The 24,327-nt window shown below is 45.0% G+C and overlaps 3 protein-coding genes across 4 annotated transcripts; 2 read left to right on the forward strand and 1 right to left on the reverse strand.

Moving 5' to 3' along the window:
• Positions 1 to 4,106: 4,106 nt before the first annotated feature.
• nit1 (nitrilase 1) lies at positions 4,107 to 11,426 on the reverse strand. Of its 2 annotated transcripts, none has more exons than XM_080860130.1 (6): positions 11,373 to 11,426; positions 9,432 to 9,662; positions 8,594 to 8,697; positions 7,775 to 7,911; positions 5,840 to 5,965; positions 4,107 to 4,898 (listed from the first exon to the last, which is right to left on the reverse strand). In XM_080860130.1, coding segments are annotated over exons 1-6 (867 nt in total). In that variant the 5' UTR covers positions 11,375 to 11,426; the 3' UTR covers positions 4,107 to 4,631. The 2 variants fall into 2 exon arrangements, with proteins under 2 accessions (XP_080716256.1, XP_080716255.1); XM_080860129.1 differs by lacking the exon at positions 11,373 to 11,426 and adding an exon at positions 11,063 to 11,182.
• On the forward strand, positions 11,340 to 14,120 carry pfdn2 (prefoldin subunit 2). The gene is made up of 3 exons (XM_080860131.1): positions 11,340 to 11,540; positions 12,651 to 12,863; positions 13,297 to 14,120. The coding sequence occupies exons 1-3, from the start codon at positions 11,466 to 11,468 to the stop codon at positions 13,486 to 13,488; spliced, it is 480 nt and encodes a 159-aa protein (XP_080716257.1). The 5' UTR covers positions 11,340 to 11,465; the 3' UTR covers positions 13,489 to 14,120.
• A 1,352-nt stretch (positions 14,121 to 15,472) lies between these two features.
• b4gat1 (beta-1,4-glucuronyltransferase 1) lies at positions 15,473 to 19,169 on the forward strand. The gene is made up of 2 exons (XM_080859984.1): positions 15,473 to 16,803; positions 17,389 to 19,169. Exons 1-2 carry the CDS (start codon positions 15,706 to 15,708, stop codon positions 17,578 to 17,580), a joined length of 1,290 nt encoding a protein of 429 aa, XP_080716110.1. The 5' UTR covers positions 15,473 to 15,705; the 3' UTR covers positions 17,581 to 19,169.
• Positions 19,170 to 24,327: the final 5,158 nt, after the last annotated feature.

Raw genomic sequence — 24,327 nt, forward strand, 5'->3', positions numbered from 1 at the left:
ATCATTGCCTACTGCTACTGAGGATTATTGACTACTTTTCAACAGGCAGATTTTCAGCAGGTCCCAGATATCTAGGATATTACACAGGCAGTACGACACATCATGATATGCCATGCTCACCATGGCAACAGTGAAGCAAGGCTGTTAAGGTGAGTGGGAAAAGAAAGGTAGAGAGACAAAGAAAACAGTGAAAGGAAAGGAAACATAGAGAGAGAAAGCGATGATGGGTTGTTAAGCAGTATCAGATAAAGGAGGGGAGGAGGAATTAAAAAGAAAAAGAGGGGTGTGGGAGTGGGGGGGGGGGGGGGGGGGGCACTTCCCAGTCACCCTCCGTACTCTACTATCCTGCCCCGGACTCCATTACAAAACAAAGGAAAATCAGATTTCACTCCGGACACAGCCACCACGTCTACTTACAAGTGGCCAGTATTTAATTCCATGTCCTCTGCATTCAGTGTCTGTAAGAGAAGGGCGAAGCATCCTTAAGAAAATAGCCCAGACACACATAAAGGACCACAGGGCCTGGTCATCACTCTGGTAGAGGCAGACTATTTGTGCTATTGTGCGAGAGAACAGCATGCCAGAAGCTATGGATCATCTGTGTACTGGTCTCGTGACATGACCTTGTGGCCAGGGTCATCAAAAACAGATGGAACTAAGAACTGGGATGGGCCTGAGGATAGGCTATGTGCCCCTCACATGTTCTAGTATTAAAGTAGGGTATGAGGGTTCCCCTGTTCTAGTATTAAAGTAGGGTATGAGCGTTCCCCTGTTCCAGTATTAAAGTAGGGTATAAGCGTTCCCCTGTTCTAGTATTAAAGTAGGGTATGAGCGTTCCCCTGTTCTAGTATTAAAGTAGGTTATGAGCGTTCCCCTGTTCCAGTATTAAAGTAGGGTATAAGCGTTCCCCTGTTTAAAATACGTTGTGTTTAGGGCAAGTCTAGGGAAAACAAAAACAAGCCATCATATGCTGTGTTTTTCACTTTTTGCCTAGGCTCTGCCAAGTAAGGTCACGCTAGTAGCCTGTGGTGTCCCTGCACAAACTTACATATGACCAGGATCACTAAAAGTTAGACTAACAACAACACTGCACAGTAAAAAATTAAAACAGGGACAAGAGGTGCAATGGACAGAAGTGCCAACTCAACAGATGAGCTCGGTGTTGCACCAGCGTGGCACCGTGCCTACTTCCTTTGGTTGTCATGGAAGCATGGTCAAGGAAACTGTTGCTTGGTGATAAATCCGCATTCTTTCTTTTTTTTGGCTTCTGAGCTTGCTTGTCCTTGTGACCTCATGATTTTGATATTGGGAATGGGGTGATATTAGAAATGGGGACTGGAGAAATGTAGTTGTTCATATTTTAAACAGAGGAACACTCATAACCTGCTTCAATACTAGAACAGGGGAACACTCATAACCTTCTTCAATACTAGAACAGTGGAACGCTCATAACCTACTTTAATACTAGAATGAGAGGGGCACATATCCTCAGGCCCATCCCAGTTCTTAGTTCCATCTGTTTTTGATGGCCCTGGCCACAAGGTCACGTCACCAGACCAGTACACAGATGATCCATAGATTAGGTAAACATATGACACATCTTAGGTGAAAGTCAAAGGTCAAAAAGAACTTCCCTAGGGGTTAATCAGTTCGGAGTTCCTTAACAAAGGCGCAAATCTGTCCAAACCTTGAGGTGCAAGTGACGGTTTGTGTTGTGTAGTCATTCCTGTTGGATACGTTGCATAATTTACAGCAATGCTATATTGAAACATCTAGATTCACATTAAAGAGGTTGGGATAGGCCAGTTGGCACAGCGAGAGTTTCTCGCGGTAAGGGAGTGCAGTGTTGCAGAGCGTTATAAAGGAGAAAGGGTGGGGGGGACTCAAGCTGTGTCGTCCGGAACATAAAGTTCTAAACAAGTTAACGAACTGACAATACTCCCCCCGTCCCTAATGGGAAGGGCGCTGTCACTGTTTTTGGTTTTGGACGTTGGCCTTCGCCTACTCTGTGGGGCTTTAACAGATAATACTGGTGAAATAAATAAATAAACAAGCAAATAAATAAGTCATCTCCAAGCCCTCACATCAAGCATGCAGCTGTAGTGCCAGGAAGATAAAATAATTAATGTTACGGGTCCGCAATCAAACCATCCCGATCTACTTAATAATTTACGATTTTAGCCAGGCTTGTCCCGCAAGTGACATCACGCATACTCGCAGGCGTGTTTTTGCGTGAGATCAAGAGGTACGTCTCCTGGCGAGGCCTATTCCGCTTTGCGACGCCAGTCCAAACTGAGGCCGTATTCTTCTTCTCCTCCACCATGACTTGCATGCAAATACAGGCTCCTCCGCGCAGTGTGCAGAATACTCATTCATCAAGTGTTTTGTGCCATGAGACTGTTAACCCCCACCCTGTGATCACTGATCACTGCACAGTTTTGTACGTGTACACTTTCACAGCACACTGAATACATTCTCGACCAAACGTGCACTATTGCTATCGGAACCCTGCGGCATGCTAAATAGTTAGTCTAAGATCCATGGAAATGAACACACCACACGTTCGCACACCATACGTTACAGAGAATGCGTTCAGAATAAAGGGGTTTTGTGGAATGGAAGTATCTTGGGTAAATGGAAGAAGAGAAACATAAAAAAACAGCGGTTCTCGTGTTTTTTCAAAGGCAAAAAGCCTCCGCCCCCCTTTATGGTATGCTGAGATGACATAATGTGTATTTTTGAAAAGCAAGCAATTAACAAAACAAAGCAAATGGAAAACAGCTTTTGGAGTTTCTAGGTAAAGCCGTTTTTGACTCAAGGCATTCATTCTTCAAAAATGTTCTCTCCTTAGCATTGGAGTCTCCCGGTCCCATCACTGGATAACTGGGCCCAGTGCACTTTATTGGAGAATTCGGACAACATCCAATCGATTATAAAACGTTTTTATCACTTGGGGTTTCAAACTTAATGCTAGCAGAATACCACGCTGAGTAGCATGTTTGCGACAGAATGATGTTGTACATATATATGCTGCTATCCATAGCATTAGACTGGAAACGGCAGTTTCAGGACCCATTCTATAACTGAATACTGGATGGATGCATGTTGGTACAGTAGGCTAGCTACGGAAAGCAGCTGGCCTTGATGCTAAAACGTCCCCTCTAAGAGCACAAAGGGACGCATTTGGTATTCTCTTACCTCTGCAATGCTGCTAGTCCACCCAAAAAGGTATAAATCATCCTTCTCTTGAGAAAAAGAAAAGCATCGCTCAAAAAACATCTGACATTCTCCTCTGGCTGCTGTATTTTTTTTTCTATCATCGAGTCTTGTGTCGATGACGTTCACTTCCGGTATCGTGCCCACCCCTAACCCCCCGTCAACAAATGGGACAGTCGAGGAGGAGAGAAAGGTGTTTAAAAAGTCTTCATCATTGCACCGTTTGATCATTATTCAGCAGAGGGACCTTGATCTATTTCTGTCTGGGATGTCTGAAGGTGGGTTCGTAACCAGGACAGAGTGGTCTTATTTTTAATGTTTAATGTTGCAAAACAATATAAGGGATTTTTGAATTACTTATGTGATATGCAATAGGCTTAACTGGTTGGTGTTGCTTTCAAGGAGTCGGCTATTAAACTAGGAGAGACATTAACCATTTTGGCTACTTGCCCCTGTTGAGGTCGGATCATGTTGGACACTGGACTGTTTCTCATTGACTAAAAAAACTAAAAATCTAATAATGTGTAGTCAACACTGTAAAACATAAAGCCCTTCTTCTTCCAACTAAAACTAAGTAATCATTTAAAAATATATGGTCATATTCTTCTTCATGTTCTATCCCTTACGTTTTCAGTTTTTTTATTTGAGCTTCATATAGGTCATACGTTTGATTACCTTCTTAATATTTGTACTATTTGAGGACAGACTGGAGGGCAACATGGCTACTTAGTTTGCATTAAACCCAAAAGTTAGCAGGCATTGATAAACACCATCCGTGGACAGCAGTCAGTTTAATTACAAGCATTTAATTTGCACATTATAAAGTTCATTAGGGAAACACAGTACCTCTGGTATAGCATTCTTCACATACGGAGGCTTGCAGCTCAACCTTGAAACAGATACCAGGCTGTGACACATGTGTTTATAATATGTATGCACAGTACCAGTCGTTTTTCTTGGACTACCTCATGAATCTGATTGAGAGAATGCCAAGAGTGGGCAAAGTCATCATCAAAGCAAGGTGGCTACTTTGAAGAATCTAAAATATAAAACATATTCTGGTTTGTTTAACACTTTTTTGTTGACTACATAATTCCATATGTGTTCTTTCATCATTTTTGGGTCTTCAGTGTTAATATACAATGTGGAAAATCATAAAAGTAAAGAAAAACCATTGAATGAGAAGGTGTATCCAAACTTTTGACTGGTACTGTGTGTATATATTAAATCATTTACATTTCTGTGTGGAAAATCGCTGCCCAAAAAACCGAGTCACACAGTAGAGCAGACTTGGTCCAGTCCAGTCACACACACTCAACTACCATCCTGCTCTCACTCACTCACTCCCTACTTCCTTCTTCCTGTCCAATCAACAAGTGAATTTAGTCCATTGAAGTATTGACTTCAGCACCATCTCAGTCGGTCTCCAGGCTTCCGTAGTATTCTGCCTCCCTGCGGTGCTGTTGGACTGGCATGTCCCTCCGAGTGTCCCTCAGCTTCTGCAGGTCCACCTCCACCAGCGCCAGGCCCGGTTCCGTGGCCCCCAGGTCCGACAGCACCGTCCCCCAGGGGTCCACGGCCAGCGCGTGCCCGTATGAGGAACGCTTGGCGTGGTGAGGGCCCACCTGGGCAGCCGCCAGCACGTAGCACTGGGTCTCTACCGCCCGCGCACGCAACAGCACCTGGAGGAGGAGACAGCAGCCGCTCAACACATGCACGAATACTATGAATACTAATACACTTAATGTTGAAGGTGAGCTCAACACATGCACTAATACTATTAGTACTTATTCACTTAATGTTAAAGGTAGCTCAACACATGCACTTATATTATTAATACTAATACACTTAATGTTGATGGTGTTCATACATTTTATTTTCCATTTATATTACATTTACATTTGTTAAATCTGCCAGACAATTTGGTCCATAGTTACTCAAATTTAAAAAGTGTAATTTCATGCATGCAATTTAGATTTGACCCCTGGACAATGACACTAACTGTGCCTTTTAGATTTGAGCCCTGGACAATCACACTAACTGCCTTTTTGTTTGTTTCATTTCCCTTGTGGGCAGGGCTGGGTTGGGGTTGACAAGAAAGGATAATAATGTGTGAACATCAACTTCCTTTCCTTTTCCCGAAGTGTAACCCCCCCCCCCCCACGGGTGTTGTTGCCTACGCCACTCGGCCTTCGGCCTCGATGGCTACGGCCGAACACCACCCGTGGGATTATCCCTTACCCACTCCCACTCGTGCTATATTGCTTAAATATACACTTATGATTATGTAATGGAATCCTGCCAGTATATACACTTATGATTATGTAATGGAACATTGGCAAGTAGCCGTGTAATAAGCGGGATAATGTATAGAACTAAAGTAAGCTAATAAGCCCCTTCAGGGCGAAGCAACACCCCTCCGCTTCGCCCTATCAGGGCTTATTTTCCCGATAATGACGGGCGTTCTATACATTATCCGTTACGTAATGGAATCCTGCCAGTATATACACTTATGATTATGTAATGAAACATCCTGCCAATATATACACTTATGATTATGTAATGGAACATCCTGCCAGTATATACAATTATGATTATGTAAAGGCATTAGCTGCTGTATCACCTCCCAGTGGGCGGTGCCTGTTGCCACGGTGAAAGCAGATGGATAGGTCAGAATCTCTGCCCCGTGCCTCTGAAGGGCCAATGAGTGCTCAGGGAAGCGCAGGTCGTAGCAGACAGCGAGTCCCACCTGAGACCAGAGACAGAAGAGAAGTGATGGCAGGTAAGTGAGGGAATGCTAGTCGTGGGTGGAAAGATGGCAGTAGGTGGAAGGGGACGCAAAGAGTGGGATTTAATAATACTTTCATTAATTAATTAAAAAACAAACGTGAGAGTGGTGGAGAGAGAGAAAGTTGGATGGGTAAGTGGTTGGAGAGAGGGGTGTTGGGTGGGTGAGTGGTTGGAGAGAGAGGTGTTGGGTGGGTGAAGAGAGAGGTGTTGGGTGGTTGGAGAGAGGGGTGTTGGGTGGTTGGAGAGAGAGGTGTTGGGTGGGTGAATGGTTGGAGAGAGGGGTGTTGGGTGGGTGAGTGGTTGGAGAGAGAGGTGTTGGGTGGGTGAAGAGAGAGGTGTTGGGTGGTTGGAGAGAGAGGTGTTGGGTGGGTGAATGGTTGGAGAGAGGGGTGTTGGGTGGGTGAGTGGTTGGAGAGAGAGGTGTTGGGTGGGTGAAGAGAGAGGTGTTGGGTGGTTGGAGAGAGGGGTGTTGGGTGGGTGAAGAGAGAGGTGTTGGGTGGTTGGAGAGAGGGGTGTTGGGTGGGTGAATGGTTGGAGAGAGAGGTGTTGGGTGGGTGAAGAGAGAGGTGTTGGGTGGTTGGAGAGAGGGGTGTTGGGTGGTTGGAGAGAGAGGTGTTGGGTGGGTGAGTGGTTGGAGAGAGAGGTGTTGGGTGGGTGAGTGGATGGAGAGAAGGGTGTTGGGTGGGTGAGTGGGTGGAGAGAGAGGTGTTGGGTGGTTGAAGAGAGAGGTGTTGGGTGGGTGAGTGGTTGGAGAGAGAGGTGTTGGGTGGGTGAGTGGATGGAGAGAAGGGTGTTGGGTGGGTGAGTGGGTGGAGAGAGAGGTGTTGGGTGGTTGGAGAGAGAGGTGTTGGGTGGTTGGAGAGAGGGGTGTTGGGTGGGTGAGTGGTTGGAGAGAGAGGTGTTGGGTGGGTGAGTGGATGGAGAGAAGGGTGTTGGGTGGGTGAGTGGGTGGAGAGAGAGGTGTTGGGTGGTTGGAGAGAGAGGTGTTGGGTGGGTGAAGAGAGGGGTGTTGGGTGGGTGAGTGGTTGGAGAGAGGGGTGTTGGGTGGGTGAGTGGTTGGAGAGAGAGGTGTTGGGTGGTTGGAGAGAGAGGTGTTGGGTGGGTGAAGAGAGGGGTGTTGGGTGGGTGAGTGGTTGGAGAGAGGGGTGTTGGGTGGGTGAGTGGTTGGAGAGAGAGGTGTTGGGTGGTTGGAGAGAGAGGTGTTGGGTGGGTGAGTGGTTGGAGAGAGGGGTGTTGGGTGGGTGAGTGGATGGAGAGAGAGGTGTTGGGTGGGTGAGTGGTTGGAGAGAGAGGTGTTGGGTGGTTGGAGAGAGAGGTGTTGGGTGGGTGAGTGGTTGGAGAGAGGGGTGTTGGGTGGGTGAGTGGATGGAGAGAGAGGTGTTGGGTGGGTGAGTGGTTGGAGAGAGAGGTGTTGGGTGGTTGGAGAGAGAGGTGTTGGGTGGGTGAGTGGTTGGAGAGAGGGGTGTTGGGTGGGTGAGTGGTTGGAGAGAGAGGTGTTGGGTGGTTGGAGAGAGAGGTGTTGGGTGGGTGAGTGGTTGGAGAGAGGGGTGTTGGGTGGGTGAGTGGATGGAGAGAGAGGTGTTGGGTGGGTGAGTGGTTGGAGAGAGGGGTGTTGGGTGGGTGAGTGGTTGGAGAGAGGGGTGTTGGGTGGGTGAGTGGTTGGAGAGAGAGGTGGTGGGTGGGTGGGTGGTTGGAGGGGTGTTGCAGTAGATGATGAGCAATAGAACTATAGCAGTGGGTGGAGTTGAGGGCAGGGCTAGTCAGGGACCTTGCCAATTGGAGTCTGCACAGGTGGCACCAGGGCGGGGCCAGGGATGGTGAAGGCACTCTCCTTCAGGGACACGCCCTTTCCTGTCAGCTCCACATCAAAGAGGTGACCCTTCCTGTACACACTCACAATGTCACCTGCAGACAGGAGACACACACAGTGAATAAGAGTCCATAACGTATGTGGTTCAGGCTCCATATTCTCACTGGTCATGTGAGGCTATCAGCAGAATCTCATACTGTTGAAGTATGATGTGTAGTTTTGGTGCCGTATGTAGGCATGTTTGTAGTTTTGGTAGCGTATGTAGGCATGTTTGTAGTTTTGGTGGCGTTTGTAGGCATGTTTGTCATTTTATGTGATATGGGGCAGTTTGCAGGTGTGTCTATTGTGTCTAATACTCTGTGAGTAGTGTAGTGTGGCATGTGTGTGTATAAGCGTCAGTGTGTGAGCACTTAAATGCATATTTATTTATACGTGCTGGTTTTTTATTAAGAGTCAGTGTGTTGTGTGTGTTTAGCTGCCTTGCTTACTATGTGTGCAGTGAGCATCATCAGGCGCATAACAGTGGATGTGCTTCTGCATGTGTCTATGCACACACACACACACACACACACACACACACACACACACACACACACACACACACACACACACACACACACACACACACACACACACACACACACACACACACACACACACACACAAAAAACCTCAAAACACACGGCTACTGCGTGTGTCTACACATAAAACACTCATATCCACACGGCTTCTGCGTGTGTGTACACACAAACCCTCCACGGCAGCTGCTCACGCTACCTTGCTCGTTGATGATGACGTGGCTGTTGTAGATGCGCTGTTTAGTCTCCCAGTTCTCTCCTCGCTCATGAAAGCCGCCCAAGGAGAGCCACACCCCCACCTTCCTTCCACACGTAAAGAAAGCCAAGGCACCTCATCAGCATTGAAGCCAAGCTTGAGCCCAAAGCAAACTCCACACTACTGTCTTCAAGTCTGGGTTTAAACGGTGGAAGAATCTCACTGACTAATCATAAAGAACACATGAGGTTTGGGAATGTGATATATGGTCCTTCAAATCTTAACTTGCTGTACTTAACTTCAAATAACTTGCTGTATGATGGCCTGCGTATCTGCATAAACAGCAGTAGAACAATCATTTAATCCGCAATGGCGTAAAGATACAACCAATAGTGTAATAGAAATACTAGGTGCACTGTGTCCGTATATGTAATGAAAACATGCCCTGTAAAAGCTTATGTGCCATGTAGGCCTATGGGTAGTCTGTTCAATCAGCTGCATGAGCTAATGTGCCTTGTAGGCCTATGGGTAGTCTGTTCTATTAGCTGCACGATTTGCAAGTGTTGCACTACAACACCAAAAAAGTCAAATGTCCTGCCCTAAAGGTGATGACGCACAGAGAAGCGTTTGAGAAATGCCAGGCAATGTAGGCTAAAGAACAATGTTGTTCAGGTACTTTCCCATTGATATTGGGAAACAGCTTTTTACCTGGACGACTTCCATCATCAGTGGGCAACTTGTCACGATCACATCATCAGGACACTAGTAACCAATCATGTGATTGCTTCCCAAGTTATCACCCTTCAGTCAGCCCCCGAAACATCGTTCTCTGCACACACACCTGGCGAGCTCTGAGTAGCGTGTGATGGTGTCGCCAGTGAGGGACTCGGACAGCTGCAGGGTCTGCTGGAGGTTGGAGCCGATGTAGTCGAATCCCTCTGGGAGGAAGACCATGCTGGCACCCGCCGCCCGAGCCTCTTCCACCAACCGCGCACCGGTCGCAAAATTTGCTGCTTTATCATGAGTGGCAGTCATTTGGCACAGAGCCGCCACAGGGTGTGAAGAGGACATCCTTAAGAAAACACAAGTTGAGTTTAAAGCAAATTACAGAATAACACTCGTCTAAAATACAATTTTACTGATGAATTTATCATCCCATTTTAGATTTCATATGTCCCTTGGTACCCAGCGTTGGCATCAAGAATGACGCTCTTTACTAATGATAAGGCAGTGTTTGTCTCCATCTAGCGTCTATTTTTGGTAGAGTTATGGTTCTAATGAAACGCGTTTCTGGCTCAATAATATGGTAGACCGTGTTTTAGACTAGCAGTTTTGGAACAGCAGTTTCAGGCCAGTGGCTTTCAGCGCATGTGGTACCACTCTTTTTTTATCGACTGTAATGTAAGGTTAATCAACATATCAATCGTTTGAGGTGGGTTTCCAATGAATTCGTGAAATAGAACAGAAACAACGCTGGCGTCACATCGTCTGTAGTCTGCAAGGCGCATCTTCCTCATCCTCCCTGAACCAACTTTGACAGTAAATCTTCGCTGGGTGTGTCGGACTTAGCGGAGTCTGTACAGTGGTGAAGGAGTAAACGTGACTGATGAGCTGTACACATCCATGTGATCTCATCCCATTCCTCCACGCTAAATCCGTGTTTTCTTGGCATTCCTGTGACTCGGACGACACGCTATTTTCACCCCTCGAGTCATCCTCAACGCTAAGAGGGACACTGTGTGCATGGAAAGTCTTTTAGACAAATATACCATTTACCTCATCAATACACTGGTATGTGGCATTTAGGTCAAATAGCTCCATGTTTGTATGTTTACGGACAATGTGTTTTCCAATGTTACGTTTGTTCATAAGAACATGGCACATAGGACACCTCGTCCGGACAACAGGTCTCACACGGCCTCTTCTTAGGAAGGCATGGATTCCAGACAGAACAGAAAGTCGTCTTACCTTCATGTTGGACTGCCAGTTGAAATGTTTTGTAAGGTGACAGCCCACCTTACTTAGCTGCTGTTGGTTTAAAATATTTTGCCGCACAGAATGGACAGTGAAATTTGTCGCAACATGTGCGACACTGTTGATAGTCTGGCAATTGCACCACTTTCTGTATGGTAATATGCATGGCAACCATGAACATACAAGGTGCACAAACGCGCGAGTTCGCGGATTCATACGCTGTCTTACTGCGCATGCGTCCAATACCACTGGTCCCAAAGTGCTGGGCTGCTGGCGTAAAACTGCTGGCCTGAAACCACGGCTCTGCAGTCAGACCACATTTCGCCTATGTTTATGAGAAAGAATCTTGCCTGCTGTCTTGCCGAAGCTTACAAATGAAATTACACTTATTGTAAAGTAGTAGGCCTTGTCGCCCATATCAGATTATTTCTGCCCATATAGGTGAACTCGAATGAGCCGCTTCTCCCAGCAAAAAGAGTAGCAGTCTCATTTGCTTACCTGCTCTGACCTATGAAGCTTGATATCCTTCGACTAAAATGGCAGATTGAACACCTGTGAAATTGCAAAACACCGCTGACAAGCATGAGTCAGCTTGTTAACAAGTAACGTAGACCAACTTTCAATCCTAATTTTTGCTCCTTCGGAAACACAGTTGCACTTTGGACCGAGGGGTTTGCTGCTCATTTGGGGTGTATGCCAAATATTCCCATTTAAAGCGAAGAAAAGTAAAGAGACGAAATGAGCAATTTCTTTTCTTAGATTTTTTGAAGTCTGAAACTCGCACGCCGACGAAATAACCGGTCCTTACATGGTGGTTATGTGTTTTTGACAGGCAATCTGTGAAGACAGTCAAGGAAATATCCCTTAGGTCCTCATTCTCACGCCAGATAACTATTTCAAGATGGCAGCCAACAGCAGCAGTAGCATGGCTAGTAAAAGTGGTGGAGGTAAACAGTCTGGCCCGTCGGCTGAACAGGTAACATTAATAATACTAAAGTGGAATTCATACCGTTGATGTAGGTGTTTACTAGCCTAGTATCAAACACAACATTAAATGTCTTTTAGAAACTGATCAATCCTGTGTGCTCCTGTGTCACGCTAGGGCCATTGTCGTTAGCTAATGTTCTCTTGCTTGGCAACATGGGTAAGATTAGCTTAGTTGGCTAATCTTATTTAGCTAGCCTAGTACAAAATTCACACACCTTTTAACCCCCAGTTGGAAATATTAATGCATGATTGCCCTAGCTCTAGCCGCAGTACAATAATATTCAGCGGTGCTGGGTGACAACATTGAAAATGCATTGACGTTACTAATAGCATTGCCTTTGGCACACCCTGAGGAAGACGTCTAGCGAACATTGCTCATCATAGGTTTAGCTAGCTAGCCTGAGACGTCACTTTTCTGAATTTGGAATTAAGTGTTTCGCAGGGTGGGCGAGTACAGAGCTATTTCTGACTACCACCCAACAGGGGGGTTGATAAACTTTAAAGTATTTTTTTAGTGTGAATTATTGATGATGCAAGCCAAGATGTTAGCCAAGGTTGTAACTCGTGAGTAATAATTGTCGATGAAGACGAGCTTTATTTATGTTTTTATTAAACGCTTACTAATATGCAAGTTATGTAGCCTTGATATGATGAAACTTGTTAAAGATCATTTCCCTGTTGAGATTCTTTGTTGATACATGTGACTTGTGCAGGAGTTTAGTCTGAGACGGTTCTGTGATGCTGGTGTTGCGTGTCCCTTGACATGTATGTGATGTAGGATATATGGGGTATGAGCAATAAGAACATTAACAGCAATCGTGGTCACTGGTGTAGATGTGACATAGGTATGTAGAGTGCAGATGAAGTACAGGTGAAAGTAGCAATTTAAGTTATGAATGAGGTAAGAGGCATGATAAGATATAAATACAATGAATATGAGGTTAGAGGCATGATATGATATAAATACAATGATATGAGGTAAGAGGCATGATATGATATAAATACAATGATATGAGGTAAGAGGCATGATATGATATAAATACAATGAATATGAGGTTAGAGGCATGATATGATAATATGTGTGTCCCTTGACGTGTAGGTGGTGGCCAACTTCCAGAGGATGCGTCAGGAACAGCGCAGCATGGCGTCCAAAGCAGCTGAGTTCGACATGGAGATCAACGAACACAGTCTGGTGATCGACACACTGAAGGATGTCGACCCATCCAGAAAGTGCTTCCGGCTAATGGGTGGTGTGTTGGTGGAGCGCACTGTTAAAGAGGTGCTGCCCGCGCTAGAGAACAACAAAGAGCAGGTGCACCACCACTTTACTTCATCACTATGCTTTTCCATAGATCTCCCATGATGCTTCATTGCAAACTGTGCAAACACAGATTCAACACTTTGTGACGTATTTCTCATTGTAAAGGGGGCATCCAACACCACGGCCTCCTCTTCCTTGCACTGAAATGCATGCCATTGAAAGTTTACAAACTGTACCATTTAGAGTTATGTTCTATAAAGCCCTCTACCACAGCAGCCGCAGTAGTACTGGGGTTGAAACATCAGAAAACTTCCTTTTTTGAAAAAGAAAATCATTTGAGGTTCAAAGCACTTTGAGCTGCATTGTTTTGTATGAAAGGTGCTATACAAATAAAGTGTATTATTATTATATGTATAGTGTGGCAAGTCTAACTGTGTCTAGCCGTCGTCTTTCCACTATATCTGACCCGGTTTTGCCCTTTCAGATTGGCAAGGTCTTGGAAGTGCTGAACACGCAGATGCAGACCAAAGGGCGGGAGCTGACCGAATACCGGGAGCGCTACAACATCCGATTGGTGGGTGAAGAGGACAAGGGTAAACCAGCGGCTGGCTCGTCCAATAAGGAGGCTGGAGATGGGGGAGGACCCAAACCCAGCTCAGGAGTGCTGGTGTCATAATGGACTTGGGATGCATAAATGTGACCTCCTGGAAGTTTTACCAGATGCCTTGTGGCTGGGCAATGCAAGGTGTGGTTTCGGAAAGCCAGGATGTGCTGTGATTTGTTACTGGTCTTGGGGGGGGGGGGGGGGGTCAAGTGTGTCATCAGTGCAAACAAATTGCTTTGACTTGCTTCCTCTTCTAAAAAAAAAAAGAAATCATACAAAGTAGTGGATTTTTTTTTTTTTTATGTTTTTGTCTCACACATTGTTATGGAAATATGGGGTTAAGCTGTTTTTTTGTGAACACCAATTAATAAAACTCGTTAAATGTCAGAGAAACAATCATTTGGCACAGGATTACAAAACGGTTCACTGATAAAGCTCTTTACTTTGAAAACTTGTCTTAAAATATACCTTGAAACATTGAGCCATGGTCTTTCTTATGGTGCACAGAAAAAGCTATTGGTTTCATTGATGAAGGAAATCCACAAGAGGAATACGATCACACCTGTTTGATGACCCTTGACTGACGTGAACACAGCGAGTAATTGACATTACTTGCCATGTAATAACTATTTCTGTGGAGAATACAGTTTTTTATGTTTGCCTTTTGTTTTCGTTTATAAATAAACAAATCATCGTAAACAATCTGTGCATGGAGGGTTTAGTGTAATTTCTACTTAACAAAATGTCTGTCATTTTCTTCAATACGTTTATTGCACTGTGAACAAGTGTCGTGTCTCACCCACAGCTAAACATCTACAGTGACTTGACCATGAGGACTGAGTTTAAACCTCCAGTGTAGAATGAGATTAGGCACATAGGGAAATACACAGATGTTGGTTATTCATGAATATAGTTTGTTCATAAAACACACCTCTTTTCGCTATTATGACTGACATTTTAAGATTAAAAGAATTTCAAATGTGATTCTGTTATATTTCCAGAAACTAGACTTGGTGGTTCTATTTTTATTATTTACAAGAATCACAGCCAGCATATGCTTCTGATAGAAGTTAATTTGCCACAACACTAACGTTAATATGTCAAGGAATACAGTTTTGTCCACGTTACCTTTGCTTCCAGTATCATTCTTCTCACTCAAAGATCACAGCTGAAACAGTATCATTCTTCTCACTCACAGATCACAGCTGATAAGTATCATTCTTCTCGCTAAAAGATCAAAACAGAAACAGGATCATTCTGCTCACTTAATGATCACAGCGAAAGATCACAGCTGAAACAGGATCATTCTTCTCACTCAAAGATCACTGCGGAAACAGGATCATTGGGCCTCATTCTCGAGAAAACTATTGAGAATGGCAAATGTTTTCCTAAATCCACCGAAGTGGAGTTCAGAAGTCAACTGCGTTCGAGTATGAGGCCCATTCTTCTCGCTCAAAGATCACAGCGAAAGATCACTGCGGAAACAGTATCATTCTTCTCACTCAAAGATCACAGCGAAAGATCACAGCTGAAACATTATCATTCTTCTCACTCAATGATCAGGGAGAAAACAGTTATCGACGAGGATGGGATTCGAACCCACGCGTGCAGAGCACAATGGATTAGCAGTCCATCGCCTTAACCACTCGGCCACCTCGTCACATCTGCGCCACTTTGGGACCCCGCAATATATTAAAATATGTGACTGTTGCATTCCTGCTTTTGATATGAAAAAGATCATATATGAGGTAAAATGGACAACAAGGGTTCTTTTTTACCCTCGACTGACTTAATGTTGCAGGGTCACAAGGAATGCCTCGAAAAATATGATTAAAACACAGGCAGTTTACAAAGGAGAAACGCAAAACAAAGAAAAGTCTTATTTTGTATATGCCACTCTCTTCGAATAGTTAAGGTACGCTGGGTCACGCAACCGCTACATCATCCGGCGCCGCCTCTTCTCTGTCGTATACATGAGTAACCGTACAGCGTCTAGCTGTTATTAGGTGTCAATAATCATTCGTAGCCAAGTATAGTAATCGATATGACGTCTAGAAATCAATGCGAGGTTGTTAATTACCACCCTGACTCCTGTGGAGTGGATATATCAAAGAGCGCACGCGAACTGGTAACGTTATACATCAGGGGAACATCAAGCCAAGCTTCAATGCAACTAACAGCAAGCTAAGCTAGCTATGTCCTCCTGGTGCGCAACACTAATTCGTTACTAATAAGCGTAAGAGACAGGTGATAACGTTGTTACATCTGTCGTAAACATTAAGTTCTGGAATGCATTTCTCCAAAAAATGTTCCGTTTTCAAGGTGGTACTGAGTGCTCTGCTCATTGTAGCGCTGCTGCAGTTGATATATCTGTCATTCCTCTCGAAATTCCACGGTAAACAACAGCGCTATAGATTCTTCGAGTTGTTCGGTGGTGGGAACAAGAGAAATGCCCACCAGACCGAGAAAAACACTAAAAAAGAGCACCTCCGCTACTCTCTATCCACAGGCGGTATTTTCGACGCCAGCGGGCAGTATCGAGTTTATAGAAACTTGGTCAAAAGCGACTTTTCGACCAATCAAAAGCCAGGATTAGACACAAGTTCGAACACATTCGCGCTTGCTACGCACACTACGATAAACAATCTCCACCACCTAGATTCTTTGCTAGAACGTTGGAAAAATCCCCTCTCTATCGCCATTTTTGCACACGGGCAAGATGTCAAATTCGCCACGGCACTAGTGTACGCCCTCGGCATCTTTTGCCCTCATATCCAAGCCCTGGTGGACTTTCACCTTGTCTGCCCGTCGGAGGAGACTGCAAGTTTCCCAGAACAGGACCGAGAGCATTTCTCCGGCCTTGAGGATTGCGCAGGGGTCTTTGCCAAGCTAGGTTCTCACAGAGACAAGTACAAAAACTATGCCATCGGGAGCAACATCTCCTACCCTAACAACTTGCTGCGCAATGTAGCCCGCAGTGGCACAGATGCTGCCTTCATCCTGGTCATCGATGTGGACATGGTTCCCAGCGACAACTTGCACGCGCAGTTCCTCGACATGCTGGCAAAGCAGAGGCCACGTTCAGATGAGGTTTTTGTGCTCCCTGCCTTTGAGATACGCCACACGCGAAAGCTACCCGCCACCAAGTCTGAGCTGGTGCAGCTGTACCAGGTGGGCGAGGTGCGCCCCTTCTACGAGGAGCTTTGCCCACGATGCCAGGCGCCCACCAATTATTCGCGGTGGGTGAACATGCACGGGCCAGACCAGCTGGACGTGGCCTTCACGTTGAACTGGGTGGATCCGTGGGAGCCGTTCTACATCGGAGCGCGATCAGTGCCTCTGTACGATGAGATCTTCAGGCAGTATGGATTCAACCGCATCAGCCAGGTGGGTTTGGGGCTCTCACACACACACACACACACACACACACACAAACACACACACACACACATATGTAGAAAAGCAGACACACACACACACCCCTACAAACGTAGAAGGGCAGCGGGGCGCGCACACACACATTTCTGGAGAGACAGGAAAGAGCCACATGGGATGGAGGGCAGAAACCTCTTGTCACTTTCTGCCGTCCTCTCTTTCAAGTGTGTGTGTGTGGTACCCTCTTTAGTCACTTTCTGCCGTCCTCTCTTTCAGGTGTGTGTGTGTGTGTCTACCCTCTTTAGTCACTGTCTACCGTCCTCTCTTTCAGGTGTGTGTGTGTGTCTACCCTCTTTAGTCACTGTCTACCGTCCTCTCTTTCAGGCCCGTGAGCTGGCTACCCTCTTTAGTCACTGTCTACCGTCCTCTCTTTCAGGTGTGTGTGTGTGTCTACCCTCTTTAGTCACTGTCTACCGTCCTCTCTTTCAGGTGTGTGTGTGTGTCTACCCTCTTTAGTCACTGTCTACTGTCCTCTCTTTCAGGCCCGTGAGCTGGCTACCGGTTCTCGGTTCTCAACTCTTCTGTTTTCTCTTTCAGGCCTGTGAGCTGCACATAGCTGGCTACCGGTTCTCGGTTCTCAACTCGGGGTTTGTGGTTCACCGGGGCTTCAAGGTGCAGGGTGAGTTCCACAGCCGCAAGGACGAGGAGAACCGACGGAACCGCCTGCTGTTCCGCAGCTTCAAGGAAGGACTGAAGACCAAGTACCCGTCCTCCTCCAGACGTTGCTGATACACACACACACACACACACACTCAACACACACACACAGACACACACACACAGACACACAGGCATGAACACACACACACACACAGGCATGCACACAAACACACACAGGAATTTGCACACACACACACACACACACACACACATACACACACACACACACACAGGCATGTACGGAGGCACAAAAACCATACTGTGAAGGCTTCCATTAGACCAGTGTTGACCCAAAAAATACAACTTACAGCAACAATACTTTTCTGGAACATTGTAGCACTAATATTGGGAGGTACGTGTTATCGCCTGTTTTGCAGGCCAATGCCATGGAAAATTGGACAGGCTGATATGGAAAAGATCGTCTTAAAAGAACAAGAAATGTGGTAGTATAACAGGTAACACGGGAAACAGTCACCGTTAACTGGAAACATTCACCGCAATGACCGGCAAAGGATTGTTGACTTTTAGAGAACCCTCAGATTGACCTTGACTACCATTCTCCTGTCTGTATTATTGAAATGAATCCTCTGTATAAGAGCTTAGTCCACGAAACAAATACTCCCTGAAAATGGCACGAAATGAGACACATGCACATCTGCTGAGGTCTCAGACCCTATGGACAGTGGAAGATGGGGAGATCGCACATCTGCCTGTCGAGCTTGCTTGCTGAGGTCTTTGAATCTTTTATTGACATAACAACCTCTCCAAGGTGATGGATCATTGACAGTTCGCATTGCTGGTCTTTGGAGTGTTCCTCATAGAAAATGTCAGTTGGCCCGTCTCCAGCATTACTGCAGTGTCAACTGCAATAATGGCCGCTAGCTGTGCATTGGTTTCTGGGATTGACTCCTGACCGGTTGTGTGTTTGGTTAAAATACCTTTGTGATTGGCCGAGGTCAGATGCCTAAAGACACTACAAACTGAACAGATTGCAGTGATTTTGTTATTTTTTGTGTTTGCACTGATGATGGTGACTGAGGTCCTAGATTATTTTTCTGATAAGCTAAACTAAAGAAAAGGTCATGGGCGATGTGTGGCGTTGTGTGCGCGGGTGTGAGGAGCACACGCACATTTTCTTTTAAGAGATGGAAAACGTCCTCTGGTACACAGTTTTATTTGTCCGACTAAACTAAACTGTTGTTATGATTTGAATACAGGATTCTTTTGTATCGTGATTTTTGCTATTTATTGAGTTGAGTGACACGTTCTTCATATCAAGTTACCAACGGACTGAGATGACTCATGGATTTTTGAAGTGGTGGGTGTCTGTGATCATGGCTTTTAAAATACCGTTGCATTGCACTGGTAGTCTTTAAACTGAAGTTTTGTTGTACAAGTGCTTCTGTTCAATTTGTGTTTAGCCTTTAGCTGTGCTACTGAGTAACTCCGCTTTTATTACAGCCGATGTTCCTCACACTAACTCCCAGTGCTTAATGGCACTCTGCATCCTTTTACTACAGAACTTCACAGTTATTGTTTGCAAAATGATTTTGTCTTGTTTTCTATTTAAAGGTGTGAAGTGATTTATATGTTGTTAGTTTGTCAGTCAGGTGATATTTTGCCTTGGTTTGGTATCTTAATAAAGTTGCTATTACTGACCCTGATCATTTATTTGCTTTTCTTTTCAACTCTGTGTGTGTGTGTGAGTGTGTGTGTGTGTGTGTGTTTGTGTGAGTGTCTGTTTGTCTGTGTGTCTGTGTGTCTGTGTGTGTGTCTGTCTGTGTAAGTGAATGACTATGTAAGAGGGTAAATGCCCAGCTCATTCATTTCAGATGTTAAACTGGATGAAGGATAGCTGTGTGTACCTGCAGTAGTTGTGGGAATTATTCAGTACTGAAGTCAGCCAGGAGGTGGCAGTAGACCTAAACACTGGTGGTGAGATCAGCAGCCCTCGCCTGGGTCTCTGTCAGGAGTCTTTGAGCTGAAGGTCTACATTCTGCTCCTGCAGTAGGCCTGCCCTTGTTCCTATACTGCCAGAATTCACAAGGGCTCTGGGTTATCTCATTACAGTGGGTCTACCAGAGATGAATCCACACGGAGAGCAGTCATTTGACATCCCATGTTTTCCCTTTCAGTCTGCTTACTTTGTGTCATGTGTTTTGAAGCAAAATTAGATTGTGTCTGGTTGAAGCCCTATTTAAGTTGGACAACCTCGTTTATGACAGAAGGGTAAGTGAACTGTGAAGTCCCAATAGCTACTCTTGACCAGAGGGGGCAGCCTTGAGCAAGGAGATAAGAGTCAGAGCTCTTCCTCCTTTTGGCTCTTTGGTTCATGTTCATGGTGTCGGCACCATAGACATATATACAGCCGCGGAAAAAAATAAGAGACCACTTCAAAATTATCAGTTTCTCTGGTTATACTATTTATTGGTATGAGTTAAAGTAAAGTTAACATTTTAGTTTTATTCTATAAACTACTGACAACATTTCTACCAAATTTAAAATAAAAATATTGTCATTTGGAGCATTTATTTGCAGAAAAATGACAATTGGTCAAAATAGCAAAATAAATGGAATGTTTTCAGATCTCGAATAATGCAAAGAAAACAAGTTCATATTCATTTTTAAAGTACACAATACTAATGCTTTAACTTAGGAAGAGATCAGAAATCAATATCTTGAAACACCGCATCTTTTTTGTTAGTTTGACCAATTGTCATTTTTCTGCAAATAATGCTCTAAATGACAGTATTTTTATTTGAAATTCAGTAGAAATGTTGTCAGTAGTTTATAGAATGAAACAAAAATGTTAATTTTACTCAAATACTCTTAGTCTCTTAATTTTTTTCGCGGCTGTAGATGACTGAACTCACTTCAGTGTTCCTCTTCTAGATCACAATGTATTTCAACTCTGTCTTTGATGAAATAGAAATCTCTTGCCCAACCTAACATCTGTTCATTTATTTAATTGTTGACCAGCGTGGCATAACAGTCCGTGGTGTGATGGAATGTTTATGTTCACTAGATAATTTTAATATTATAATTACAGTGCATGAAATGCCCTGTATTGTTATTCCTAGGCTTCTTCTTCTTCTTATTCTTGTTACCTTTTTCTGCGATTAATTCAGCCCGAACCGCTAAACGTAGAAACTTCATTCAAACTTTGTCGCGTAGGTCTTGTAAAGGACACTTATGCTATGTATTTTTCACTTTTCTAAACTTTATACTTTTTAAGTTATTAAAGAAAAACGAATCTAAATTTTCCCATTGACTTACATTGGGCCATTATGACATCATAATAGGGTAATTAAACTGGCTTGCACCTGTGCTTCACTGACACCTGCGGCAAGCCTCCAAGGGTCCTCTTCTCTCTGTACCTCTCCATTCAACTGTATAACTAGGAATATTAATAGACTCCTTCCATACTCTACTTTTTTTTCTCTCTATCACTCTCACTCTACTTTCTCTCACACTCCATCTCTCTGCTTCACTCTTTTTTCTCCTTATTTCAATATTTTCACTCTCTCTTTACTGTCTATCCAGAGCCACTCTTGTTCACTCTTCTTTCCTTACTTTGTTTCTTCCTCTCTTCTTTCCTTTCTTCTTTCCTTCTTTCTACTCTTCTTTACTTTCTTCTTTCCTTCTTCCACTTTTCTTTCCTTTCTTCTTCCCTTCTTCCACTCTTCTTACCTTTTTCTTTTCTTCTTTCCTTCTTCCACTCTTCTTTCCTTCTTCCACTCTAATTTCCTTTCTTCACTCTTCTTTCCTTGCTTCTTCCCTTCTTCCACTCTTCTTTCTTTCTTCACTCTTCTTTCCTTTCTTCTTTCCTTCTTCAACTCTTCTTTCCTTCTTTTACTGTTCTTTCCTTTCTTCCTTCCTTCTTTCACTTTTCTTTTATTAGTTCTTTCTTAACTTTTGCATTTCATGCACTGGTATTTCCTTCAGGAAATGCATTTTCTAGTTTTTTTACATTGGTTTGCAGTTCACACTCTACTGGCTGCCGTTATTGGCATCCTTTACAGACACATTTTAAATAAAATCCTTATGTCACCATGTGTGTGTGTGTGTGTGTGTGTGACAAGCACATAATGTCCTCACTGTCATTCACACCTTCAGTACACACACACAGTGGCAACAAACAAACTGATACCTGCTTTCAGTCTGATTATCAAACAAATGTCCACTTACACCTGAGCCTCCGATCCTATTAGGCTCCCCCATCGTGTTGGCAATGGGGTGCGGCACGCGGCCTAACACGGCAGAGGGGTATTACACCCCCCCAGATGGAGGCTCAAGGGGTGCGGGTGTCTCCCTCCTAATTACATCCCATAATCAGTGTCAAACGGGAACATGGATACAACCAGACAGAGATCAGGGTCAGGAACCACCATAGACCCGAGTTTGAGGTGGGTTTAGCGTAAAGCTAATGTCAATTAATCCTCTGTGTGGATTTCACAAGGGGAAAATAATACAGCAGTATTTGGCATATAGAACTTTTTGAACCACACATATGGTGTCTGCCACACATAGCCCTGTAGGTGGGTTTGGCATTGGCAGAGTGTTGTTTCAAGTGTGTATAGTGTTGTTTCATCTTGAAGTGTGTATAGTGTTGTTTCATCTTGAAGTGTGTAGTGTTATTTAACGTTGAATTGTGTATAGTGTTGTTTCATCTTGAAGTGTGTATAGTGTGATTTCATCTTGAAGTGTGTGTATAGTGTTATTTCATCTTGAAGTGTGTATAGTGTTCTTACATATTGAAGTGTGTATATAGTGTTGTTTCAACTTGAAGTGTGTACAGTGTTCTTTGATCTTGAAGTGTGTATAGTGTTGTTTCATCTTGAAGTGTGTATAGTGTGATTTCATCTTGAAGTGTGTATAGTGTTATTTCATCTTGAAGTGTGTTTAGTGTGATTTCATCTTGAAGTGTGTATAGTGTTATTTCATCTTGAAGTGTGTATAGTGTTATTTCATCTTGAAGTGTGTACAGTGGTGTTTAATCTTGAAGTGTGTATAGTGTGTTTTCATCTTGAAGTGTGTATAGTGTTGTTTCATCTTGAAGTGTGTATAGTGTTGTTTCATCTTGAAGTGTGTATAGTATGATTTCATCTTGAAGTGTGTATAGTGTTGTTTCATCTTTGTTTGTCATTTTGGGACCAGCTGAAAGAGCTCCAGATGCCTAAAGGACATGAAAGCTGTTGTTGAACATTGAAGTGGACCTCCAAGAATGTGTTAGTAGTTTTCTCAGGGGCAGAGCAGCACCCCTGAGGAGCGAGGCATTGGGATTGGGCGACTGCATGACACGTGTCCCCACCGCCACCTGAAGTCCTGGCTGCCCTGATCACATTGGAGGGCAAAGGTCGCTTGGGAACTAGGCTCTTAATGCCTGACTCGTGGATTATCATTATCATCACTATCATCTTTTTCGGTCAAAATACAAATATCGCAGGAAGGGTCTACTGTATCCTTTCAAACCAGTCAAATCAGTCAAATCAGTCCTTGCAATAAAATGATAGATTACTTCACTCATCAGGGTGAAATATTAGTAAACATTTGTGCTTTTAGTGCCAGATATTGCAATATTTTGTGTAACGTTTTTTTCTCCTAAAAATAGCAACCCTGAATAGCCGTGGGTGAGACACATGCACCCAAATTCACCAGTATCTACATCTTTTGCACGGCCCACCTTAACCTGGTGTCTACTCGCCTCCCCTCTGCTCCTGGTTTCTCCTCACCTCACCTCTGCTCCTGGTGTCTCCTCTCCTCACCACACCTCACTTCACCTCTGCTCCTGGTGTCACCTCACCTCTGCTCCTGGTGTCTCCTCTCCTCACCACACCTCACCTCACCTCTGCTCCTGGTGTCACCTCACCTCTGCTCCTGGTGTCTACTCGCCTCCCCTCTGCTCCTGGTGTCTCCTCACCTCACCTCACCTCTGCTCCTGGTATCTCCTCCCCTCTGCTCCTGGTGTCTCCTCTCCTCATGACACCTCTGCTCCTGGTGTCACCTCACCTCTGCTCCTGGTATCTCCTCACCTCACCACTGCTCCTGGTGTCACCTCACCTCTGCTCCTGGTGTCTCCTCACCTCCCCTCTGCTCCTGGTGTCACCTCACCTCACCTCTGCTCCTGGTGTCTCCTCACCTCCCCTTTGCTCCTGGTGTCACCTCACCTCTGCTCCTGGTGTCTCCTCACCTCCCCTCTGCTCCTGGTGTCTCCTCTCCTCACCACACCTCACCTCACCTCTGCTCCTGGTGTCACCTCACCTCTGCTCCTGGTGTCTCCTCACCTCACCACTGCTCCTGGTGTCACCTCCCCTCTGCTCCTGGTGTCTCCTCTCCTCACCTCACCTTACCTCACCTCTGCTTCTGGTGTCACCTCACCTCACCTCACCTCTGCTCCTGCTGCTCCTCACCTCACCTCTGCTCCTGATGTCTCCTCTCCTCACCTCACCTTACCTCCCCTTTGCTCCTGGTGTCACCTCACCTCCCCTCTGCTCCTGGTGTCTCCTCTCCTCACCTCACCTTACCTCCCCTTTGCTCCTGGTGTCACCTCACCTCCCCTTTGCTCCTGGTGTCACCTCACCTCACCATTGCTCCTGGTGTCACCTCACCTCACCATTGCTCCTGGTGTCTCCTCTCCTCACCTCACCTCTGCTCCTGGTGTCACCTCACCTCACCATTGCTCCTGGTGTCTCCTCTCCTCACCTCACCTCTGCTCCTGGTATCTCCTCACCTCTGCTCCTGGTGTCTCCTCACCTCACCTCTGCTCCTGGTATCTCCTCTCCTCACCTCACCTCTGCTCCTGGTGTATCCTCACCT

The sequence above is a fragment of the Sprattus sprattus genome (genome assembly GCF_963457725.1).
Source record: "Sprattus sprattus genome assembly, chromosome: 21".
Classification (NCBI taxonomy): Eukaryota; Metazoa; Chordata; class Actinopteri; order Clupeiformes; family Clupeidae; genus Sprattus; species Sprattus sprattus.